We start from the raw sequence: 17,246 nt of genomic DNA on the forward strand, positions 1-17,246 counted from the left end.
AGATTCGCGATAAATGCAAACTAAGTAAGGAGCCAATGCAGTAGAGTACTCTCTGTAAAACCGAATTGGAATCCCATCAGTACCTAGCGATTTATTTATTTTCAACCCATTCAGCTGCTTCACAACCCTAGGGATGTCTATCACTATGTCCTCCAAACGGAAATCTGTATGAGACTCAAACGGCAGTATGTTTGTACGATCCTCCTGCGTGAAAGATTTCTCAAATGCTAAATTTAAAATTTCAGCTTTCGATTTGCTGTCTACCGTTGCCAGGCCAGACTGATCAGTGAGTGACTGGATGGAAGCCTTCGACCCGCTTACCAATTTTACGTAAGACCAGAATTTCCTTGGGTTTTCAGCAAGATCTTTTGCTAAGGAATGACGGTGGTAGTGGTTGAATGCTTCACGCATCGCTCTTTTTACAGCAGCACGAATCTCTACTAACTTTTGCCTGTCCTCATTCTCCCAATCTTTCTTGTACCGCGATTGCAACTGCCTTTGCTTCCTGAGCATTCTCCGAATTGCGCTGTTAAACCACGGTGGGTCTTTCCCATCTGTAACCCACTTTTTCGGCACCTACTTGTCCAATGCGTGACTTACAATGTGTTTAAAATTTGCCCATAATTCTTCCACGTCCATCGTACTGGAAGTAAATGAAGTCAATTCATTTACTAAGTGGGATGCTAACAACTGCTTATCTGCTCTTTCTAGTAAGAATACTCTCCTAGCCTTCTAGACAGACTTTTTAACTTTCGTAACCATACCCGTAATGACAACATCATGATCACTAATCCCTGTCTCAACACTGACACTGTCGATGAGGTCTGGTCTGTTCGTGGCTACCAGATCTAAAATATTTCCATTATACGTTGGCTGTCGATTTAGCTGCTCAAGACAGTTTTAAGATAATGTGTTCAAAAGTAATTCACACGATGGCTTGTCTGTACCACCTGTAATGAATCCATAGACATCCCAGTCTATACTAGGTAGGTTGAAGTCTCGTCCGACTAATATAGCACGATCTGGGTACTTCTGCGATACAGAATGTAGACTCCCTTTGAATGATTCTAGAACTGTCATGGTGGAACCTAGTGGCCAGTAATAACATCCCACAATTGACTTTATTTCCCCTAGCCCTGTTAAACGTGTCCAGATAACTTCACAATCACACTCTACTTCGACCTCGTAGACACAATATTTTTGTCAACTGCAATGAAGACACCACCTCCTACAGTGTCTAATCTGTCTTTCCGATACACGTTCCAACCCTCACTAAATATTTCAGAACTTCCTATCTCAAGGTTCAGCCAGGTCTCAGTCCCGAGAACAATTTGCGTGCCACACACTTCCTGGAGGGCAGTAAATTCAGGAACTTTATTCAGAGTACTCTGAACATTTACTGCTAATATCTTGATAGCTGAAGTGTCTTTACACCGAGCACATCCTGATTTCCCTGCCTGCACGTCGACTGGTGAGTGTTCATCAGGACACCTCGCACTACTGCCTAGCCTAAAAAACCCCCATGTGCACGACACAAGTACTATGCTACCTGAGTAGCTACTTCGTTTCCCACTTTCTTTAACTTGCTGGAAAGGTGAATTCCGATAATACTGCTTTGATGTTAACTGTTATCATACAACAAACAACTGACATCTAGTGTCAACTATTGATTATTTGCATCTACTGTCTAAGCATAACTGGCATCGGTTCGGAGCTGCAGTTAGTTATGGCTTGTTTAAATAAAGCATCATTCACTGTTATCGCAACTTATCAAATTTGTTTATAATATACAGTCTGTATTACTTAAAATGCTTTGACAATGCTACAGTTTAAAACAAAGCCAATTCAAACTTAAGAAAGTGACCAATTACAAATAAGTGATATGACATATGGTACCGTGTTTCCTGTAAATATGTTATAAAACAAATTCATACCTTCACGTATTGATTAGCTACTTATGTACCTAACAATGATGTAATTTCAAGAAATGAGCTACACAAGTAAGATAAATTATTGGAAAATATTAAATATAAGATTTCAGCATCTTGTATTAGGCTATATGGGACAATTTTTTAACCCTCACAATATGGGAAGATTAACAACCCTACTCCAGCTCCACTTTGTGAATTAAGACCAACAACTTAAGGAGTGGGTAAGACAATGTAGATGATGACCATGTCATAAAATATGTAAACAAGATATTAGAAATTTATTAGTTATTATAAAGTAAAGACATTACAAAATGACATCACATGAATAAACAGAAATGTGAAGTTTCTGATCTTAAGTGCATCAATGCCTACAGACATGGTTCGTCAATAGTTTGTGCATATTATTGATAAGGTGCAGTATTTTATCACCAAGTATTTTACTGCCTATCCCATGAACCTGAACGAGATCTTTTTACTGAATGGCTCCTTGATCGTGACCGTGACCGCTTTGGTGGCGGTGAGCGCGATCTGAAAATAAAAAGTTGTAAACATATAGTTTCTTAAAGTAGGTACACAATTAAATATACAAAAATTAGTTTTAGTTCTCCTCTGTTAAATATGTAAATTACTCATTTGAAAACTGCTTCCTCATGCAACTATCAGGTTTCACTATTCATGAATGATATCCCTCCCTGTCCGATCCTTTCTTTTTGCGCTGTTACCTGTCATCTGTACACAGTTGGCAATAGTTGGCTTGGAAAAAATTACTTACAATGCCTGTAGCAACATTCCCTCATATCGCTTGAAAGCCTTTCTGGTAACAGCAGCTTAAAAAAATCCACTGGAAAATTACTGTAAATGACAAATTCTACAAAGTGTATAAACTGGAAAATTCCAATCAGAAAGTTACCAAATAAAGAAGAGAAAGATGAGGTGGCCAGTACTTACCTTTAGGAAATGCAACTTTCAGTATAGTCATTAGAGTCAGAAAAATTAAATAAGACATTATTCCTGGCTTTTGGAATCACAGGTTCTTTCTTCCAGGCAGAGTCAAGGGCATGGTTCTAACAGATTGGAGGTGGGGAGCGAATCACTCACAACTCAGGTTAAAGGAGAATCACTTTCACACTGAGGAGCTCCTTTTCACTTGATACAAGGCGTGTCCCTCTTTCCTACATCCCACATGCCTGGTACCTGCCCTCATCCCATACTATTTCCTCTCCTCTGTATTGAGAAGAGGACCTGTGGTTCCAAAAGCTAGGAATGATCACTACTTTGTGTATCTCTATTGGCTGTACTATGTGCTGCACCTTCTGAAAGAAAGTAATGGCCAAACAATTCCGTCCTCTTATAAAAATTTACATCAGTGATGACATCTGGTTTCATATTACAAATGAGTACGATGTTTAGTGTTTTACGAAATACTACCTGTAAGGTACAGAAATACAAATAAGAACTTCAATTGTGCCCATACATAATGTTCGATAATTAGATATTTTTGGTAATCTTTTGATAAAATTAAATCTGTTATTACAGGGAACCTAGCTACAGCCATGATCTTAAAGAGATAAAAAGCGTTATTATAACACCGTTAAAATTAAATGTTTCAAATATTACATTCAAAGTACAAGAAATTGACTTTAAAAGATAAATAATAATAATAATAATAGATGATGAGGCACTGGCTATAAAGTTATGAGTTTTCTGTCTATGGGATTTCATACACTCCTGATACACAAGATTAAAAACAACAGTTTAAAAATTTGTAACTAATGTACGCATATGATGCATCTGCATGGAATCAATATTTTAGTTTTCCAACTGCTACAACATCCAGATGCTTCGTCTTGTAACTGATAAGGCAATTGTGTTTTTTACATAGGACGACTTTTTCCTGCACATGGAAACATCAGAAACTATAGATAACTTGCAGATAAAAATTGCTCCTTTTCGCCCCAACAGTTTAATCAATAATCAACTTCAAAGTTTTTATTTTATAGCAACACTGGAATCTGCCTGACTGGAATAAGCAGTTGCACATTGAGACCCAAAGAAACAGGCACATGGAAGGTTTACTGATTTGTTGTACGCCATGTTCATTCAATGAAATTCACAAGGTGGTCTTCCTAACTAACCCTGGAGTTTCCAAAGTTACCAGCCTCTTTCATTTGGTTGGCTATTGAAACTTCCACGCATTTTACAACTTATGTGCTTCATTTAGACAAAGCTGTTCCATGAAAATCTTTCTAATGTTATTACTTTACGTCTGTCCGCCCCTGGTAGCTGAGTGGTCAGTGTGACAGAATGTCAATCCTAAGGGCCCGGGTTTGATTCCCGGCTGGGTCGGAGATTTTCTCCGGACAGGGACTGGGTGTTGTGTTGTCCTAATCATCATCATTTCATCCCCATCAACGCACAAGTTGCCGAAGTGGCGTCAAATCGAAAGACTTGCACCAGACGGGCGGTCTACCCGACGGGAGTCCCTCGTCACACGCCATTATTATTATACTTTACGTCTGAATTAGCTTTTTCCTTCTGGCACCTCATTTTCAAGCCACAGAAAAGTAGCGATAGCTTCATAAATATTGGTTTGCATATGTAACTTTTTGGTTTCTTTCAATATTATCTGTACATAGTTGGATTTTCTTTAGACATCAGAAAGCCATCCTGTGTATTGCAGCATATACTGGATGACATGTCTATCTGTCTGGCATATTTCCATGACTGATGGGAATCAGTCAATGGCTCAGAGCAAATATGATATTACATATACTCAATATAACATTCCTCTTACAACTGACATCCAAATAACACAGTATTCTACTAAGTATAACTTACCTGTCCCCTCACACGTTTGTCACAGAAAATCAATCATTATACCTCTTAAGCCTTTGATATTTTGGAGAATACAAGAGCAACATTGATTTTAAACACATTAATGATAATTACTAAAAAAAGAACTACTCAAACAGACAACATAATACTGAAATGCTTTTCAAAATTTGCAACACAACTTTGAAATTGTTCAAAAGGCATGGCCTTGAGACAATGAAGCCTAATAACATAGCTTTGCTGCTCACTGCCTATGATAAGAAATGTAAGTAAGTTATGATTGGCAATGCACTGCAAGACGAATTTTATGGTCTGAGTGACAAACCATTTTCTGATATTGAAATGGGAAGATTTGATTTTAATAAGCAGACAAGATCACAGAGTAACTGTACTTCTTAACACATCACACAAATTCTTTTAGAGATGTATTGATGATTCTTTTGCACTGAAATGAAATGAAATGTCGTGTGACGAGGGCCTCCCGTCGGGTAGACCGTTCGCCTGGTGCAAGTCTTTCGATTTGACGCCACTTCGGCGACTTGCACGTCGATGGGGATGAAATGATGATGATTAGGACGACACAACACCCAGTCCCTGAGCGGAGAAAATCTCCGACCCAGCTGGGAATCGAACCCGGGCCCTTTGGATTGACAGTCTGTCGCGCTGACCACTCAGCTACCGGGGGCGGACTCTTTTGCACTATAATAATGCTTCAGACTTTATCATAATACTTCATTACCTTTTATGCATTTTGGTGTTAGTGTAATGCTTCACGGAAGTAACTTTGATGAGATACATTGTACCAATAAGTTTTGGATCCTTCATGAAGGGAAATTGGTAATACTGCTGATAGACACACTTCAAAGCAGAAAACTCCTCCATCCCTTCCTACAAAAGGATAACTCCTTTTTCCTATTAAATCTTGTCAGGTCTTTTCCCAAATCCAAAGTCATCTTCCTTGACACCGACATCTCTCTAAGGCTCACATATACAACATTCATCTTAAAAAACTAAGTAATTAGCAACAACAGCACCACAATAGCTGCCATCCCTTTTCTGCATTCTAGATATTTTTGGCAAATACATATGGAGTGATTTTGCTAAATGGGGACAAACTGCAGGGAACAATCCCCTGAGAGGATAAGAGGAAAAAACAGTCATATGGACATATGGCCGGAAATTCTTCCAAGGGAGGTACACCCACTTGAAGGTGGAGATAAAAGATCTGATTGTAATAACACCTGGTAACAACACCAGGCAGGCGGCCCGCCAGTAACGAGTAAGCCAATCAGCTGTGTGGAACATTTTCTATGACAGCTGTCACTCTGCGCAATCACTTACAAAGCATGCTGGCCTTACTACTTATAATGTGTGCAGGCCTTGCCTCCATGGGGGCAGTTTTGTCACTGGTTATTCACAAAGGCCATCAAGGTGCTGAGATTACTGTCACCCATGCCATTCACAGATGAGGCTACATTTACAAGAGGCGTTATTGTCATCCTAGACAATAACCAACTATGGGCTACAGAGAATCCCCATGGTAGAAGCAGCAAATCATCAGCACAGGTTTAGCCTCAATGTGTGGTTGGGAATTACTGGCGACCGACTTGTGAGACCAGTCATCTTTTCGTATCGCCTCACAGGTGAAGCATATCTGCACTTCTTGCAAAATGAACCTGCCTCTCTTGCTGGAAGATGTGCCTCTGATGGTGCAAAGGGTACTGTAGTAAGACGGTGCCCAAGCTCACAGCCCTCTTGAGTGAGGAGTTAAAACACTAGTACAGACAGAACATTCCCACTTCCCTGGTGTGTTCTGAAGTATGCCCCCCCTCCCCCCCCCCCCCCTCTCTCTCTCTCTCTCTCTCTCTCTCTCTCTCTCTCTCTCTCTCTCTCTCTCTCTCACACACACACACACACACACACACACACACACACACACCACTTTCCTCAACACCTATAACCTCTCCCAGACTCTCCTCTCTCACAACCACACCACAAATCTGGTCCATAAACAAATCTCTACAATGATCTTCTATTCCAAATACAGCTCTCACTTCCAAATAACCCAAAAGAACCCCCATCCAATATCACCCCTGAATGCGTTAAACCATTGCTCCACTAAGACTATTACACTCAAAGGTCAAGCCCTGAAACGAGACCACCCTCCTTCCATAACCTCCCAACACAACTTACTGTTACCTATTGTCTTTCTTCTAACTTCCTCAACATTTCTCTCTAAACCGTGACATTCCCTGATCATTACCCCTACTTACCAGAGGATTCCTACTCCTGCAATTATTTGTCCTACGAAACAAGATCCACCTTACCACTAATCAATCGTACATCAACAAAAGCAGAGTACCTTGTAAAAAAAACCTGATGTTTATGAACTAACATTTGCTTCCTACATGGCTTTGTGTATAGGAAAGGCCACCACAAAAACAGACTGGCTGAAGGATGAGTGGTCACAGAAGAATTGTCTCACTACAGGATATCAAGTGTTCACTTGCTGAGTGTGGTCTATGGCATGACTCCGAAGACCACAGCACTTTCTACACCACCCAGTTATCTTACCCAGCACTAGTTTTTAAACTTTTTATGTGGAAACTTGCTCTCTAATACAGCCTATAATCTTTCCTGCTCTCCTGGGTATACCCTCAATCCACCTAACCCTGCTTTTCCAGATATGGTAGTTCATTTTCCTCAATTACTTTCTAGCGTTATTCCCCCTGCAATGTGTGGTGATATCTAAGTTTTAGTGATGTCTTTTCTGATGTTACATGATTTTCAAAGAAGCTGATAGCAGGACGATGGCAGCAACACATAATTAGCAATACAATTAGCGGCACAAATAATGGAGTCTGAGGAGCAAAATGGGCTTAGAGTAGGACACGCGCACATGGATGGCTTATTTGCTCTTAAAAACCTCACTGAAAAGAGGCTAAAAGGGGAATGAAAGTTTACTTAACATTTATTGATCAGCAGGAGGCATATTATTCAATCCCACTAAAGTAAGTAGTGAGTAGCAATGCAAAATTCTGGTATTGGTAACAGGTACTTCCAGGCAATAAGAAACTTATATGACAGTTGCATCAGTATGGTTAAAGAAGGTAACAAAATTCCTCCTGAATTCTCCACAAATGAGGGTCTATGGCAAGGGAGCTCATTAGCACCAACTTTATTTAATGCATATTTACAAGACTGGAAGAGGAAATGTTGTCGAATAGGAGTCCCTGTATGTCACGAAATACTGTATACTTTACTTTCTGCCTCTGACCGGGTTCTGATAGTGGTAGACAAAGAAAAATCCATCTGCCTGTTCAAGAAACTGTATGAAAAATACTCAAAATTTGGTGAACAATACTATATTTACCCAAATGTAAGCCGACCTCAAATGCAAGCCACACCCGAGAAATGATACTCAGAAGGGGAGGGGGAGTTTAAAGTGTAAACAAATATGGCTCATCATGTGATGGACAAAGAATAAAGTGTCCCCACCTCCCAGGGACTTGCAGAAAGTAGTACTTACTTGTAGTAATTTGCATGAAATTAAACTTAACCTTTCAGGTACTTAAAATTACTGTTACACTATAAACACTGACAGCAGTGAGAATTCATGATATCTATCGAAATAATCTGAGTGGAACTAGGGCAGCTGGGGCCACTAAGACTTTGACAGGCTGTACTGCATACGCCTCGTGTTTGAGTCGTACGTCAGTCTTTCCATAACAAATAAATGTCATCTTACATTTTTTTTCTTTCAATGAATTATAATGTTTTCATCCAAGAAAGTTACAGTTTGGCTTGATGGAGTATTGCACTTGATTTAAGGGATATAAATGTGGCACAGAGCAATCTCCATATTCAAGAAACTGATTTGTATAGTCACTGATAGAGATTAGAGAGTGTACTTTATTAGATTACTTTAACATTCTAAACAATATAATTTGTCTATACAGCATTATTTGCAGCACAAGTGATCCATACAAAGTGTGAACAGAGCAAGTATTTTCATAATTATGGAAAATCCTTCTCCTACAATATCTCCTACATACGTTTTCTTATTGAGTCAGAGAAATGCTAGTATGAAGTCTCCTAAGGATGTCAACCTCTTTTACCATTTAGCAGGGCAGTACTTTTTTTTGCTGGGGGAAGAGGCTCTCACAGGTTTACAGTAGATCAAATAGACATATGCTTCAGAGAAACCGCCAGTAATGTAGCAAACAAGAATACAAGTTTACAACACAAAATATAAAAAAAGATGGAAATAACTATCACATAAACACATACGTAAGAAACACACACCATGTCTCCTCATTCATGGTAGCATAGGCTCACCAACTTGCTGGATACTGTTACATATCTACAAAGAAAATGACTTAGAAATTAAAAGCTAAAGTATAAAACAGAAATTTTATTGCACTGTTGCACATGTATACATACTGTTTTTAATCATTACTCAGATTGTTCTGAGTCATTACCACTAGATTCCTTGTTGGTACTGTCTTTGTAGATAGCATCATCCTATGTGCCATCAAGTGCATTGGAAACACAAAATTTTTTAAATGTATTATGGACAGTCTTACTCGGGATACATCTCCAAGATTGGTCAATCCACTTACACACTTGAGGGAAGCTTGCAAGCTTAACATGTAGTGCAGGCGTTACCTGTCTATCTTCTCTCATTAGCCGTTGTGGAGACATATTTTTAAGTTTGTCCTTAAATGGTTTGTTTAAACAAACATCTAATGGCTGCATAATTGATGTCATCCCTCCTGGAATTACAGCAAAATCTACCTACTCTCTACTAATTCCCTCCTTACAGAAGCATGAACTGCACAAAGATTTGCTACAAGGATATTTAGCAAACATAGCAAGGCACCAGGAAATGTTGCCATAAAAGTTTAATCCACTCTAATACCATGTCCTATGTGAACCAGCCACATTCGTTAGCAAGTAAATAACACTTTTTGGAAATACTTCAGACTTGGATAACATCGTGCAGTTAGTAACAATAAATTGTGGCAGTTTATGGCCATCAGCTATACAAGCATGCAAGACAGACACGCGCTGCTTTTCACCCTCTGCGGACATTATCCTGGCAGCTCTGTTCCCTGTTGCTTCTACTGTATTATTTGTTGGCGTATCAAAATACACCTATCTGACCAAGAAGAAACCTATTTTCAGTTTGACATCTGATTATGAAATGCCAAAAAATAATAAGTTCTTCCTCATAGTTTTCAAGCAGCTTCTGTACAACTGAAGTGCGCCTACGAAGAGAAAATCATCCATGTTTCACAAAACAGCCAACACAGTTGCAGCTTCCTTTGAATTAGTGATTTCCTGCTGTCGAGCAACTTCATGTGCTTTAACTTGGATAATTTCTACACTCACAGATAAGCACTTATGTCGTAGCTCCCTAACAAAACTATTCAGCACGTCTAGTATATAATAGCGAGCACGTTTTGGCCCAGAAATGTTTTTCTATAGCTGGAACAAGCTATAAGTTGTTCCTTTTCCTGTCTCCTTGGTCTCATGTTACTCTCGTTGATCCCGTGTCACTGACCTGTGGCATGATCAAGCACTGCTCTCATTATTCTAGAGGTCAGTGGAAGAAACAAAAATGACAGTTTTGAACATGGCTGCCTTTCAGTAACCATGTGTATGGTTCAATGGTGAAATAACGCAGAAACCAGTTGCAAATAATTTTTTAATATACTGACCTAGGTTTCGACACTTCTAAGGCTGTCTTCATCAGAATGAAATTTTAACAACCATAAAGTTACATTGCGAGAAGGCAATAGCCACAGTTCTGATCAGACTTGCTCAAGCCAAAAATTAAAAAGGCTGGAACATTTTTAATTTTTGGCTTGAGCACATCTGGTCAATACTTTGACTACTGCTGTCTAGCAACGTATCTTTACGGTTGCTAAAATTTTCTTCTAATGAAGACATCCTTAGAGGAGTCAAAACATAGGTCAATATATTAAAAAATTATTTGCAGCTGGTAGGCTGCATTATTTCTCCACTGAAACACAAATGAAGTTGGGGTGGGGAGGAGGGGGTTTGGGGTTGATGCACTCATTGCAAGTAGTGCAGATAGCATAAGATCCATATCAATCAACAGCTATGGTAGGGGTCTCTCATGGAAGTAACAAGGTTTTGTAAAAGCTCATTTTATAAGGGCACTCATGTTCAAATGGGTAACTCATAATTATGATATTACATTAAGGCAGTGAAATACTTATTATGTTACGTTGCGAATATTAGCAGCATTGAGAAACGTGTGACGACAACCTCCAAATGGAGTTGGAGCTGTCAAAATGTAAAACTGTACTTATCATGCTTGCCAACTTCTGAAAGTTTCTTAAAAATGTCCTTTTTGTTGGCGTGTATATAAAGAGACTTATCTTTATTGATATGAATATATGAAAAACTTCCAAATTCAAAGATGTGCAACCCACAACGAAACACTAACACAATTACTATTGTGGCAAAGTAACTACTTACAGCAGCTTCTAGCAGCATTTTCAGAACTTCCTGCGGCTTGCACCTGAATCTAAGTCACAGGCGCATATTTGGGCCATGGAAATTGGAAAAAAAGATTGGCTTGCTTTTGTGTAAGTGCAGTAAACACACAAAAGACTGAAAACATGCTAGTGGGTGGCAATGAACGACAAAATTTGGGTGTAGGATTCAAATTAAAAATGGATGTACATCTAAATATTTGGGTATCACTTATACAAAAAATGGAAGAGGCACCTGAGAATCACAAATAAAATAAGGCAAGGGAAAAGAGTAATTGGTCACCTGAACTCTTTGTCATGGAATGACAAAAATACAAAGAAAACTGAGGTTTTTAAAAGTCATTCATATAGAGCACCACCACATATGACACTGAAATTTGGGAGCTAACCAAAAATTACAAAAATATGTTGATGACCCTTGACAAAGAAGCTGTCATATTTCCAAATTGGAACATATCAGAAATGAAATGGCACTATTTGTCATGCCACAGCTTTTAACTTGGAATGGCCACCTCCAATGCACGAATGATAACCAACGGCCATAAAAAATCTATGAATGGACACCAACTGAGCAAAGGAAATGTGGAAGATTATTGCAAGATGGGAAAGTACTTAAGTTGAGAAGCAGAATCATTGTCAATAAGCTAACACACATTATGAGGTTTTCCTGGTCACATAGCTAATACAAATATTCCTAAAATGACACACAACTGTCTCTAAAGTTGACTATATAAAACTTACAGTCTTGGGGGGGGGGGGGGGCGGGGGGGGTTTGTTAGTATGAAGTCAACAATACCTTAACGTCCAGTGGAGATATGGAGAAACTACACAATCTTATAAATGTTTTCACACTGATTAACACAGAAATTGAATCAGAGTATTAAGGTTTTGTTTGCATAATGAAACTACGAAACTTCTGAATATATGCAGTTATGTTTGAAATACCCTAAATTATCCTAGTTTAGAAATTAAGTACAAAATAGTATAAGATAAATGAGTTTTGTTAGCACCAAATGAAGTGCAATGAAGAATAATCAAATTTACACAAAATTTTAAGTATTTATTTATCATTTAATCAGATAAGAATTAAGATAACTACACCATATTTATATCAAAATGTTCAGTGGGTTAGCACGGATCTAACAATTCTTTTTAATTTTAAATTGGTCAACTGATCTGAGAGTTGCAAATTTCTTATAATTTACAGCGGAACCCATCACTAAACACTGCAGCAGCTAGGAGGGGAGCATCGGAAGCTGCAACCAAAGAGAAGTGAGCCCACTGATATTTTGTTGGTTAGCATAGCTTTGAGGGTTGTATTTGGGATGCAATGGAGAGGAGTCTTGTTATGATCACAGCAAAGAAAGGGTTTGCTCTTAGGTCACAATACAGCAAAGATATGTCGGACTTAGTCCCATGTAGCATACAGCTGCATATACTGTCAGTTACTATACTTAAGAAATTCCATTCTGCGAATGGATCCAAGTTATGGACTTAGTAAAGTTTAGCTGCACTGGTGGTACACAGTGAAGCAGCTCAACAATGAACTGAACTTAAAAATGTAGTACAACAATATTTGAACCATAGCTTACTGGTTGCAGCTACCAACTGCTGGAAACAGTTATTCATTCCCTGTGAGATATATGCATTTTTGATTAAACCTTTGATTGCTACGGGCATGCTCTTTGTATTCCATGGATAGTGCAGCTTTAATGTCACTGTACTGCTTGCCTAATGCTGCTATCGGTGCTGTGGGTTGGCATTCCGGCTGCTGTGAAATACTTATCATCTGATTTTAAAGAAAATATTTGAGTTATAAGATTTGAATTTTGCACATTTTAGTGTCTGATATTTTTACTCAAAAAAATGATTGAATTTCTTTCCGTTATTCATCATAGTTGTGCTGCAATCAAATTACACTATGTGATCAAGAGTACTGGACACCTGGCTGAAAATGACTTACAAGTTCGTGGCGCCCTCCGTCAGTAAGGCTGGAATTCAGTATGGTGTTGGCCCACCAGCCTTGATGACAGCTTCCGCTCTTGCAGGCATACATTCAGTTAGGTGCTGGAAGGCTTCTTGGGGAATGGCAGCCCATTCCTCATGGAGTGCCGCACTGAGGAGAGGTATTGATGTCGGTCGGTAAGACCTGCACAAAGTCGGCATTCCAAAACATCCCACAGGTGTTCTACAGGATTCAGGTCAAGACTCTGCGTAGGGCACTTCATTACAGTGATGTTATTGTCGTGTAATCATTCCACCACAGGCCATGCATTATGAATAGGTGCTCATTCGTGCTGAAAGATGCTATCACCATCCCTCAATTGCTCTTCAGCAGTGGGAAGCAAGAAGGTGCTTAAAATATCAATGTAGGCCTGTACTGTGATAGTGCCACACAAAGCAACAAGGGGTACAAGCCCCCTCCATGAGAAACATGACCACAACATAACACCATTGCCTCCGACTTTTACTGTTGGCACTACACATGCTGGCAGTGATGTTCACCGGGCATTCGCCATACTCACACCCTGCCTGTGTACCGTGATTTGTCACTCCACACGTTTTTCAACTGTTCAATTGTCCAATGTTTATGCTCCTCACACCAAGCGAGGTGACATTTGGCATTTACCAGCGTGATGTGTGGCTTACAGGCAGCCCCTCAACCATGAAATCCATGTTTTCTCACGTCCCGTTTACCTGTCATAGTACTTGCAGTGGATTCTGATGCAGTTTGGAATTCCTGTGTGATGATCTGGATAGATCTCTGCCTATTACACATTACAACCCTCTCCAACTTTCGGCAGTCTCTTGTCAGCCAACAGACGAGGTCGGCCTGCATGCTTTTGTGCTATATGTGTCTCTTCACATTTTCACTTTACTATCACATCGGAAACAGTGCACCCAGGGATATTTAGGAGTGTGGAAATATCGCAGACAGACATATGACACCCAATCACCCGACCACGTTCGAAGTCCGTGAGTTCTGCAGAGCGCCCCATTCTGCTCTCTGACGATATCTAATGACTACTGAGGTCACTGGTATGGAGTACGTAGCAGTAGGTGGCAGCACAATGCACCTAATATAAAAAACATATGTTTTTGTGGTTTTCCGGATACTTTTGATCACATAGCATAAGTAAATCACTGAACAAAATTTAAAAAAGTTTGCAGAGGTAAAAACGCAATGCATGAGCTTTGTGTAAGGTTGATTTCAGCTCATACACTGCTGTGTATGAAGTGTAGATAAGATACCAAAATTTTAATTAAATTTAATTAAATCTTTCCAAATCATTAGTTTTTATACCTGGAGGATGGTTGTGTGTGCTGTGCCCAATTCCATCAGAGCGCTTCGGGAAACGTGATCAGAAGAATGGGATGCACAAACACACCAATAGTACTTAAGGTAAACCCAGAAGCCACATTTCAACATGTCCTCAGCCCCTGGGCGATGATGGAGGATAACGAGTTAACTCATCCACAGCAATCAAAGCGTTAATAAACAAGTCTTAAAAAATTTAACCCCTGCTGTTGCATAATAGTAATTCCAAACCTCTCCATTTGATGATTTTATGCAATTAATTTTACATTATATGTTGTACTGGACTACTCTGAAACAATGTATTAACAGATGTGGACTGAGGGGCAAAAGTCTTATGAAAATCTATCATGGATCCAATTACACATCCTTAAACTCACAAGCAAGGATTAATTTTAAAAGGGGATGTGAGGCAGTGATTCCAAGATCAGAAGTGGACAAGACTTTCGCTTCACAGTTAAAAACATTACGGGATTTTTTCGCCCCAATTCATCTGCATTAATTTCTCTACATTAGTGACAACACTCTTCTGCACACCACAGCATAATCATCAAACAGCAGCAGATTGCTGCTCAGTCTGTCTGTCAAAACATTTATGTATATAGAAAGTAATACGATACTCTTCTCTCTGACATTGTGGGCAACATAGTCTTCAAGCCAATCGCATATCTGGGAACCTATGAACCTATTCTGTACCTTCATTCACAACATGCAGTGGGGCACCATGTCAAAACATTTCCTGAAAATCTTGGAATATGGAATCTCCCTGTTGTTCGTCATCCACGGTTTGCAGGGTATCGTTAGAAAAGGATTCCACCTGGGCTTGGCAACTTATTTGCTTTCAACCCTTTGAGCTGTTTCTCTACATCAGGTATGCCAATTCCATGTCCTCCATTTGATAGCCTGTATGACAGTTGAATGACAGTACACTTGTACAATCCCCCTGTTCGAATGATTTCTTAAACCTGAAATTTAAAACTTTTTATTTTTATTTATTTATTTATTTATTTTTTTTTTTTTTTGAGAATTGTGTTCAATAATATTTTACATGACAGCCTGTCCATACCACCTGCAACTTATCCGTAGACGTCACAGTCTATATTCGGTAGGTTAAAGTCACCTCTAACTGTTATCACATGATTTGGCTATTTCCAATCCACTCCATTACTCAGTAGGTTAAAGTTGCTTTCAACTATTATCGCACGATTTGGTTATTTCAATACTACTGAGTGTAGGCTTTCTTTGAATGATTCTTAAACTGTCATAGCGTCAGATGGCTGTGAAACATCTGATAATTAAGTGGAGTTCACCAAGATCTGTTATAAGCATCAAGATAACTGCACAGTCAGACTCTATTTCGACTTGGAGAGACAGTATTTTTGTCTACTGCAATGAACAATCCCCCTTCTATGGTGTCTATATTCATGACATCTTTCCTGGAGGACAGTAAATTCAGGAACTATGTTATGAATACGTCAACAATTTACTGTTACAATTTTGACAGTTGTTATGTCTTCACTTTGTCTGTAGTCTGATTTTACTCTCAGGTGAATCCTACGATTCGCTACTCCATAACACAGGTCCAGAAATCTGCAGCCAAGACTATCACAAAACCGACAGAGCTTTTAGTAGAGACCCTCCACTCAGCTTCAAATCGAAGTATCCTGATCGATACTGGGAATGATGCTTTAAATTGAAAGCACGCAAGGTGTCAGTATAACAAATCTTTGAAGAGAGATGTGGCAGCTGAATTTGCTATAAGTGGGACAAGCTTTGAGGAGGATTTATTCATGGTTAGAGGTTTGACATCAAATATGGTCCTTAGTATGTATTTCTGGGTCAAACAGTGTTTAACAACCGACTGTAGAATTAACATAATTACTTGTAACTTTGGCAAGAATGGTAAAATTTAATTGTGTGTCATCAGGGCCAAAGTTCACAGCAAACTTTTGTTTAATACATGAGACAATAGACACCGTACATATAACTGAACAAATTAAAGATAAGGTACCCAGTGTTATGAATATTTCAGATGTACAGAGGCAGGAATTGTTCCATATATTGTACCAGATCAGTGATGAGCTCCCTGAAAGACCAGAACAGCTATAGGGTATTGAGCAGCAGTCGGGGTTATTGTTTGTGTTGTATACATTTTCATCCATTTTTCATATTTAATGTATATTGTTTCTAATTAGTTTAGCAGTAGAGAAAATGTGACGAGTGAGTGTTATATTAGTAAGTGCTACACACAACTGAATTTTTTTATAAAAGTGTACCAGTGTTTTGGTCCATGCAGGTGGTAATTCCACCATGTGATTAAACTTACAGTAAGAGTACAGTACTTCATTAAAGTTAAATTATTATGATCGAAGAGTACAGTTCCTTTATTTCTATTGGATGATTCAGTAAGATTGGAGTGTGCTGTGGTTTAACTGCTGTCAAGTGTTTGTAGTTGTGCACATCTGCATGTACAGTTATATGATGGCACTCTATATATATTCTGTGATGAATACATTGGTTTTACTTTATTTTAAAATGAGATGTGTCTTTAATTATTTACACTGGTAAATGTGTATGACATTTAGTTGAGAGATATTCAATTCGGTATGGGAAGCCACATGCAAACTTTGTACAAACAGA

At 38.9% G+C, this 17,246-nt stretch overlaps 1 protein-coding gene across 3 annotated transcripts in view; it reads right to left on the reverse strand.

Moving 5' to 3' along the window:
- Positions 1-2,190: 2,190 nt before the first annotated feature.
- Positions 2,191-17,246, reverse strand: part of LOC124794924 (RNA-binding protein 1-like) — a 39,233-nt gene continuing 24,177 nt past the window's right edge. For all 3 annotated transcript variants that reach the window (XR_007016628.1, XR_007016627.1, XM_047258632.1), the window contains one exon: positions 2,191-2,459. Coding sequence is in view for 1 of the 3 variants with exons in the window: in XM_047258632.1 (XP_047114588.1) it covers positions 2,369-2,459 (91 nt within the window). In the remaining 2 variants the exon portion in view is untranslated. The remainder of the gene's footprint in view (positions 2,460-17,246) is intronic.

The sequence above is a fragment of the Schistocerca piceifrons genome, chromosome 4 (assembly GCF_021461385.2).
Source record: "Schistocerca piceifrons isolate TAMUIC-IGC-003096 chromosome 4, iqSchPice1.1, whole genome shotgun sequence".
NCBI lineage: Eukaryota > Metazoa > Arthropoda > Insecta > Orthoptera > Acrididae > Schistocerca > Schistocerca piceifrons.